Below are 9865 nucleotides of genomic sequence, written 5' to 3' on the forward strand. Positions count from 1 at the left end.
TGTTCCCAGATGTAACATCGGCCAACCTATAAAATCAAAATACAGGTCTAATACATTAATCTTATTATAGTATTTCCTTATCATGATGATTTGTGTCTGTGTGTAGATTTTCCTTAATGGTTCTAATGAGTTACTTGATGGTATAAAAAGAGGTTATAACTTCATGATTTACAGCTATGTAAACAAATGCATTGTTCTGTACAGGAACAACATAGTAGAGCAGAAACGGCAACAGGTGACATAGCCAATTTCAAAGTTTCTAAACTTTCAATAACAATGATTGCCTGCTGTGGGTGAAAACAAGAAGTTCTGCTTTAGAGTCTGTGGAGGCAAGTCTTCAATACTACAGCTAAACCAGCATATCTCTAATGTCCAGACTCTGGCTCCAAATGGTAACACCAGCCCAGCAATTTAGGCTTCACTTAGTACAACAAGGAGAAGAGGAGACGCGTTGTCCATCTTTTATATACAGTCATTGGCTAACACATACAAAGAATTTGTCTAGGTATTTCTGGTGTATGGTAGTAAACATAGAATGATGTATTATTATTTGTACAGGATTATGGTGTTTGAAATTCTAAGACATGGTTCAGTGAGCACTGATAGAAAATCCTGATGATGATTGCTATTGTCATGTAAAGAGTCAAATGTGTAGGATTAATGTTAGACACACATATACTTACACACACACACACACACACACAGGCAGGGTTGTATATGACACTTGGAGGAGGATAATGACATGAGCGCTAATTTCTCAGGTGTCAGGGACTGATATGAATAATAGACACTATTCTGTTACCCATCTACCGCTGCACTTTTTTTCTATCCATCCCATTGGGCTCGGTTTGTGTCAGGTCTCCACTCTTACCTTGAATAGCCTGCAAGCCAGACTTTATGAAAAGGAGAAATATGGGTGAATAAAGGATATAAGCTATTGTTGAAGTCAGAGGAAACCTTTGATGGGTCTTTGCATGAAGCGTGAACGGCCTCATTATGCAGATTCTTCACTCTTTCATGACTCCCCTATCACTCTGACTGCTAGGAACAGCCAGGAAACCTGTAGCATCTCTCTTACACCCAATTTGTTTGTTTTTTCCTGACAACAATGATTCCTATCAAAAAAGAAAAAGAAAAACATGGATCTGTTCTTTTTATTTTCTATAAGTTTTTTTTTTACTGTGCACTTCTCTTCCTCTGTCTCCCTGGTTTGCATTTTTGGGACTCCTGGAGCACCACAGGGGTGATCCTGAATTATTCACTTTTTTCCCCCACTTTCATTCTCTTTATACCTCATTTTGCAGGCCCTATGTGTGTCTGCCTTTGGCCACTCTTTGTGTCAATGTGATGTCCTTTACTCTTTCTCTTTCTCTCTCTCTCTCTGCATTTTATTATTCTCAGAGAGCGAGGCAGCTATGCTCTAACTGCACGATGTGAAAAGAGGGAGGAATGACAGCAGCTCATTAGAGCAGGAACGAGCTGGAAATAATCTGCTTTTTCCTCCATGCTCTGTTTTGTGTTTATTTTTTTGTCCGTTCTTTTGCTGTCCCTCTGCCCTCGCTCCCTCACCTCACCAAACGGCACTTTCATCTGCTCTCTTTGTCTCTCGCTCTGTCTGTCTCTCTTTCCACAGATCCAAATGCTGTGGGGCAGCACGGTACTGACCATGCCTTGATCGGAGGAGTGGTGGCTGTAGTGGTCTTTGTCACCTTGTGTTTAATCATCGTCTTGGGAAGATACCTGGCCAGGCATAAAGGTAAAACCACAGAGGACCAGACCTGAGTCTTTCAATGCTTTTGGAACGAGTGGAGCATGTCCTTCTTGTACAGTTAGACCTAACAGCTCCTCCATAATTCCCAAGTTACAGTACAGTACAACATACCTGCAGTGGAGGAAACAAATATTGGCTCAAGTCCTGCACATATGGTATACAAACAAAATGTGTAAAAGGGTTTTTAGTTTATTTTCTTTTTTAAATGTAAGAATGAAATATTGTATTTTGAAATCAATATTTGATTTAGAGAGAGAGAGCCTTGATGTGTGAAACTGTATGTAGGAAACAAACATGACCTTTTTATGTACAATGTGGAGATATCCAAAAACTTAATAAAAGATTAAATGGGTTTCTACAATTGTCATATTGATTAGTTTCTGCCATGGACATGCTTATGAAAATGCCATTTGCCAGATGGCTAACACATCTCAGGCTAGAAAAGTTTCAGCTTACTGAGTAAATGGCTGCTTTAACCTCCTGTTTACTATTCCACATGTTATTGCAGAGAAACTGTCCTACGGCATTAATAGTATGGCTTGCATCCAGCAGGATTCCATGTTTGTGCAACCCTCTTTTTAAATATGTCATGCCTCGATATCGGTAATACAAGGCGGGAGAGAGAAAGAGGAGAGGGACCAAAGAAAAGAGAAACGTCAAAAAGTATCTCCTGGGGTTCAAAGTTAATAGTCGTTTTCCGACACGAACGCGAGAAAAAAAAGAGTTAAAATTCAGGGCTGCATTGCGTTATTTGGAAGCGCAACTCAAAGCCTTGTCTGACACTGTTGAGAACAATAAATCTGTTTGTTGAGAGTTTTACACATCTACTCTCTGCTGTATTTACATATCCCGCACCATCCTCGCTCCTCATCACTCTATATATGAATTATGCAGCATTACTGATGTTGTCTTCAGACGTGTTTTACGCCGCAGGCTAAGAACACCATGCAGTGCTGCTCCGTATTTGTTTTCCTTGATGCAAGTTTTTTTTTTTCTTCTTGCTTCCTCAGGAACATACTTGACAAACGAGGCCAAAGGAGCGGACGATGCACCCGACGCCGACACAGCCATCATCAACGCCGAGGGCAACCACGCACACGCAGAGGAAAAGAAAGAATACTTCATTTAGACTGCAGGGGGAGTGCTGCCCAGCTCTCTCCTCCCCTTCTTTCAATCTCTGTATCTATTTTTCTCTCTCCGTCTCCCCCTGTTTTTCTCTACACCTCTCGACACTGCCCCCGCTGGTCAACGAGGGATCTGCAGGCAGTCCACAGATGGAGAGGGTCCCCGAGTGTTTTTCCTGGTTTTACCTCTTTTTTTTTTTGTTTTTGTTTCGCCCATTTCTATCGTTTACATCTTTATTTCTTTTGTGTTTTCTTGGCAGCCGGTGATCACAGGCAGCTTGAAATCCCCCCCCCCCCCACACTTCCTTATATTTTTTCCTTCATCTTCGACGTGAATGCCTGGAAGTCTGTAAATCTACCCTGTCTGCTTCTTACATGAGACCCTCTTTCCGACACCCAGACACGTACAAAACCCCCCTTTGTTCACACACGACCACAAACACATATCATATCTCACATCAACACGGTGCCTAAAAAACACAGTTTTGAACTCCTGTCAATGCCTTCATGTATGGTTGCAATGTAAATGCTTCTTCTAAGATGGTTAACCGAACCATCGTCTCATCGCTTAGCTCACGGCTTTTGATTACGTCTTTTTTTATTTGAATGAGAATCTTTGCTGTTTACGCCTTATACATGTCTATCACACTGAATACGGTACTTTTAGATGCTTCACTTCCCCCCGGCCCCTCTCTAAATAGACTTGTAATTAATGACCCTTGTAAGATAAGGAGAAGGTTTTGTGTAACACTGTAGCAAGGTTTGTCAGATAAGTGTATAATATGATTTTTTTTTTCTTACTTTTAGGGTAGAGGTAATTAAGGGTTGTGTGGTATTGTTTAGAGCAGAGAACACACACACACACACACACACACATATACACACACACAGATGCTTAGATCCATCAAATAAACTCAATCAAGTATAAAAACCATTTGCTAAACCTGCTGTCATGATGTACTTTTGTCTGTATATTCCTGCACTGTCCAGGCTGCAGTTTAGCAAAACACCACCACCTTCAGCGAACACTAGGTTGTGATTCACATCAAGGGTTCAGGTGTACAGGAAGAGTCGCTCTCCTCGCTCTTAAAGTTGTACAAATTGTATTGAAATGAGTTTAGCTTTTCACTTTGGATCATTTTGCTTTTGTTTATATCACATTGGGATCATTTTAAGGCTTAAGGACCCAACAACATGTACAGTAAGGAGTAAAAACGGGATACAAAAGGTACTCAGTATGTATTGGAAATTTGCTGTTAAATTAATTTTAATTATTTCAATAATGTACGTTTGATTGAAACCTCTTGTATGTTTGAGGTCCAGGCAGCTTTCTACAGCAGTTTATGACCACATTTCTGTTCATTCCCTGGCCTATACATTTGCATCCAATCATAATATTACTTAATGGAAACAGTAATACAAATCAGTGTGACCTTAAATCACATTTTCTGTTGTTATTGCCACCTCCAATTCAACCAGAATCTTGTAGTTTATTTAAACTGTTGATGCGGCCAACATGAGGTTAAGTCCCATCTTGGAATCTACATACAGTAACTGCTCATTGTTTTTCTCCATTTTTCCAATCTCCATGAACTGGACTCTGATTTCCATTTCATGGGGTTCTTAGCAAATCCAAAACAAACAAGGGAAATAAGGTGTTAGTTCTGGGTCATAGATCTGCAGGGGTCTCCTTTCCCAAAAACAACTTCAAACTGATGACAAAAAAAAGAGAAGCACAAACATGTCGGATTGAGTATCTGTGCTCCTTTGCCAACAACCAGATCGCCTTGAGAAGGTTATTTTTATTCACACTGGTAGTGGAGGAGACGACAAGGACAAGACGACAAGTCTTTTATTCACTTCTAGATAAAAGAAAAATAGAGCGCATCTCCATGAAAATGTAAGTTAAATCATGTTTTTATATAAAAAAGAAATGTTTCTAATATTTTTGGTTTTAATGGTTCTAAGCTCCCTGCTGTATTTTGTGTCTGCTAAAATGTGGTTGATTGTGACAATTTGCTGTTCAATTCTGGATCTCTTCAAATTTGTATATTAGCCAATTTCTATTTAGTTGTTGTTTTTTTTAAATCATTTTTCATTGCATCATTCTTATTAGGAAACTTTTAAACCAATGTATTTTGTTTTGGCACAAGGCATGTATATAATGAGTGAAAACTAAACTTTGGAAATACACATTAGCATGTTTTGTTTGGTTCTTTTTCATGTTTAATTTATTGGAATTGAAGAACTCTTAAGAGGCCACAAAGGAAGTCTATTTGGAACTTATTTGGGAGGAATATTGTGTTTTTGGCGTGCTGTTTGGTGCTACAGATCAGAAGGATTTCGGTTGTAGAATATTTATATATCTAAGAAAAAAAGAGACAAAACATAAAAGAAAATGAAGAATCTCGTGTCACCTAATTCTTAAAATACAAATTGGAAATAAAACACATTTAAACAAGTAATGAAATGAAATATGAATACACACTAAAGAACACAAAACATATCCACATTTAGAATTTCTGTTTCTTTTCATGTTTCCCCCGCTGTTCGTCCTCTATCATTTTGCTGAAATGTGTTTGATTTCCTCTCCGGTGAACGAGCGATGAACACTGTGGCCTCTGGAACTAAAGACTTAAAGCAAGGCACTAATCTGCTAAGAGGGAGCAAATTATTACCAAGGGCAATAAAATAGTGGGCCCAGCTGTCTCCAATTCGACGGCCAATTTACAACATTATGCAAATAAGGTCAGCGAGTAAGGTCTCTCTCTGCGTCGTAACTCAATGACTGCCTGAGTGAGTTTGGGAATCATAAAATCGATCGCGTCAGTTTAGACCTGTCACCTCTGATGTAGACTTTAGGTTGTTGTGTATCACAGTTCACATAGGAAGTTATTTGCTTTAAAATTCAGACGCTTTGCCACAGTTTCCATTTTTAACCATTCTAGTGCGCTTCAATCATTAGGGCACTATTAACTGGTTTAATTCTCACTGCAAACCTTCAGTAGATCCAGACTAAAGGGTTCTAGTCTGGCTCTGGTCTTTTGAAACCTTCTGTATCACACGTGTGTATAGATGCATAAATGAAAATGTTGTAATGTCTTTTTACTTTTCTATCTAGTTCTTTTCATTGTGTCTTAACTCAGCGAAGGTATCTATTTTATTTGTTTGTTTGTTTGTTTGTATGTATCCATCTTAGAAAAAAAAGGCAATTGGTCCAATCCCATTGTTGATTCTGAAGTCAGAGAAGTGGGCTGTTTTCTGTTTGGCATCAGATGAACACTCATTAATAACCAGGTTGCGCTGATGAGTCGGGGTTCATGTTAGAAATGAAACACGTGCCATTTACTGAATTATGCACTCTGATTAATTTGATGGATATTCCTTATTAAATGGTGAAATGTCTTCTTTTTTTTTAATCTTTCTAAAAACCACATGTAAATATCTGTTCTGACATAACAGTAATGAGCTAATTTGCTGCAAATGGCTTTGTATGATTGTTAGACCAAACCTGAACCTTTTTTATTTTATTTCTTGTTCTAACAGCCTGGCTCATACCATCATGCACTATTTGACAATGATAGTCTGTGGCTCTGTGACAGCTTGGGGTCAGTTATTATCAGTCGTTCTTGTACGTTTTGTTTTTCGATGGTTGAAACTAAGCTTTAAACTTGTTGCCTCTTTGCTCACCAACACGCATCTGTTTGGTTGATTTCCATAACATCACAGGCCTCTAATTTCATCATGGTTGAAAAACAGTACATTAGCTCTGACGTGGATGGAGTATCAGGAGTCCACTTTTTTTTAGTCTGATGTCTTTTCAGTCTGAACAAACCCACTTTGAAGGTGCAGCTGAAGTTAAACAAAGACAGATGAGGCAGTGATTTTAGCAAGTTACTACGCTCAGATTTGTTAATTATTTCAAATTGATGTTGGCACACAAAGGCCCTTTACAAAATCCACACAAATAGCGATGTATTTTTAGGTTTTATACTAAAGGAAGAGACAGTGGTCTGGAGATCAACGTTAATCACATTGTCATCTTGAGAAATCATCCTTTGTTATCTGAAGCTAATCCAGCTGTAATCATCACAAAACAACGACAAAACAATTTTTCTCCCCTTTTTAATTTCAATGTCTATCAGAATAGACAGCCTATTCAAAAAGGCTCATTTACTTTGCTAAGCGTAAGAGATAGATGTCAGATGAATTTCTCCAGTGAAGTAACTTCAACAACAAAAACACAAATGCATGCCTTGACTCACTCTAAATGAATAAATTCTGTTCTGAGGTCATTTTTTTGTCTTCATGAAGTTGTTATCTCAGTAAATTTGTTTTCTCTCTATCTTTATTGTCTTGATATACCATCATAAACTTGGGATATTGAAAAAAACAGCATTAAAAAATGTTCAAAGTATGGCCATTCTCAGCTTCCATACTTTTTCCTTTTTCCAACACTGGTCGATTACTTTATTTCGCATATCAAATTCAACTTTTAATGAACTGCTTAGTGATTGAGTTAACCAAATCTGCAGACATCAGCAGCAGAAATCATACTTATCACAACAGCAGGCTAAGTGATCCCATATCCATTCTTCTAAAACGACATCATGTCACATGACTAAAGAGTTATCTGGAAGGGACAATTCTGATTTAAAAAAAAGGCATATCAGAACGTATGGGAATAAATATTTTGAAGCTTTTCATTTGTGCCTTGTGACTCTGCAGCTCCTGTTTGCTCCTTCCCTCCTCCATACAGTCGGCTTCTTTTTGAAAGGGGTTAAGAGGATTAGATTGGTGATTATAGAAGATTTTCCAAACTGCTACAGCTACAACCTTATTCACCACAGCGCACTGTACTATATAGAAAGTTTGGCATACAGAAGCGTATGCGTTTGGCCCCAAACTCATGGTGATGGCCTCCATTATCAGGAAATTAGAGGCCCCGATCAACTAGAAATATCTTCTTTGTTTAACAGTGTTTATTTCCTTTTTTTCTTTTTTTTACATGTACTGGCTTTCGTTCCCCACTGCAGTGATGATAGCATGACATGGCTCGGTTCAGTCCTATCAGGCCTCCTCTGACCCCCCCCCCTCTGCAATATTGACACCAGAATCAAACAGCCCAATCTCCACATTGTCCCGACGATGACAGCTACATGTGACCCAATCACACTTAGTGCTGATATTTCTTTCTTGATATCTTTTGTTTTGCATCTCAGGAATATGTTTCATCTCGAGATTTTTTTTTTTTGTGTGTGATTTTCTTGTTTGTTTTCTGTCTTGAAGCAGGGACATGTGAGCACCTCTCACTCTGCTTTGTCCCTGAATGCTGACACCATGTATTTTGTTGAGTTTCAGATTATCACAATGTTAATAAAAATTATTCAGTGATTCTTCAGTAATTCTGTCATCTTGCTGTCTTTGATATATATCAGAATTGCTACTGACTGAAATACTGCAATTTAGAAATATGCTGCAAATAACCAACAGTTTCAAGAGTGATAGAAGTTGTGTTTATACACGCTGTTATAATTTAAGCTTATGGTGTGTGAGCAGTTCAGTGTTTTTGACCATTATGTCACCATTGTAGCAACCATTGACAAGATGGACAACACGTCTCCATCTCCTCCCTTGTACAAAAATGAAGCCAAAGTACCACCATGTGAAGGGTCCTGTCATAATGAGCTGGCGACGACATTCAGAGCCAAGATATGTGCAGAAGGGATCTGATTTGGTTTAGACACAGAATTTACTTACAGCCTCTTTGGTTAAACAAAATACACGTTTAACTAACAGATAAAACAGAGAAGAGCCCGTCCTTAACATTAAAGATTATTGTGTCAGTTTGAGCACACACATTTACAGTTATGGAAATCTCAGTGACTCTTGTGTGAGTCTCTGTATCCTACCCCTCTCACAATTCCTCCTGTACTCTGCTATTCTGGTATAAGGAACGCTGCTGCAGCTGCGTTCCTCAACATGATGTTACATCTGCTCATTTTAGCGTGAAATGACTCATTAAAACTAAACGCCTACACTTGGACATAGATACGCATGATAAGAACTAACTATGGCGACAGAGACCGTGTGTGAGAAAAAATGAATATGATTTGTATTTTAATTTTATAGTTTGACCTATGACCTGTCTGTTAACATGGAGGAGGCGGAGCTTGTGACCTATACTGCAGCCATTCAGCAGGGGGGAGCTCCAAATATTTTGGCTTCACTTTCGAGGAGCGGTTGTGCCGTCCATCTTTTCTTTTTTTTTTTTTACAGTCTATGGTAGCAACAAACATCTTCATGTATCAGACTTAAAATGAAGGGATCGCCCACCAAACACGAAATATCCACAGTAAGGTAAAGATTCAAAGCTAGTCACACTCTAGTTCAGCTTCTGATGTACTTTTGTAAAATGAGTTTCAAATCGAGCTGTACTGGGAGCTTGATTCCACATATTTAGCACCGTCACTGAGGTGTAGTTCTCCCATTGTCTTTGGGATTTCTTATTTTTGATTTAAGAGGTCCGTTCTCATGTACAGTATGAAATTTAAACTGTTGAATAAATAGTTGCCAAAACATCTGTACAAGTCTGATTCAGTCTTTTCTTCTCTCCTTACAATCATGGCTCTCCTTCTGGAGGCCTGTCAGGGTATCTGAGCTGAGAGATAAGCACTGATGATACACTATTAATACTCCTGCTTTGGAAAAAGCTGAATGTATTCACTCAACGATCTATGCACACACACAAACCTGATGAAAAAACACTTGTAGACACATGTTCATGAATTTCTTCTGTCAGTTGTCGGGGCTTTTTTTTTTGAGTGAACTGACAGTTTACAAAAAGCTTTAATACTCCTCAAAAGAAGTAGAAAGGAGTCCCTGTGAATGGGAAAAGAAATGGAGAAGAACGAGAAAAAAAAGTGATTTATTTTGAAGATTACAGTCCATGTCTTTGTGGAGAGACTGT

The 9865-nt window shown here is 38.5% G+C and overlaps 1 protein-coding gene across 3 annotated transcripts in view; it reads left to right on the forward strand.

The window, feature by feature from the left end:
• Positions 1-9478, forward strand: part of cadm2a (cell adhesion molecule 2a) — a 221774-nt gene extending 212296 nt beyond the window's left edge. For all 3 annotated transcript variants that reach the window (XM_020639821.3, XM_020639823.3, XM_020639822.3), the window contains 2 exons: positions 1634-1756; positions 2782-9478. In XM_020639821.3, the coding sequence (XP_020495477.1) occupies positions 1634-1756; positions 2782-2900 (242 nt within the window). In that variant the 3' untranslated portion in view covers positions 2901-9478. The remainder of the gene's footprint in view (positions 1-1633; positions 1757-2781) is intronic.
• The last annotated feature ends 387 nt before the right edge of the window (positions 9479-9865 follow it).

This window comes from Labrus bergylta, chromosome 14, assembly GCF_963930695.1.
Source record: "Labrus bergylta chromosome 14, fLabBer1.1, whole genome shotgun sequence".
NCBI lineage: Eukaryota > Metazoa > Chordata > Actinopteri > Labriformes > Labridae > Labrus > Labrus bergylta.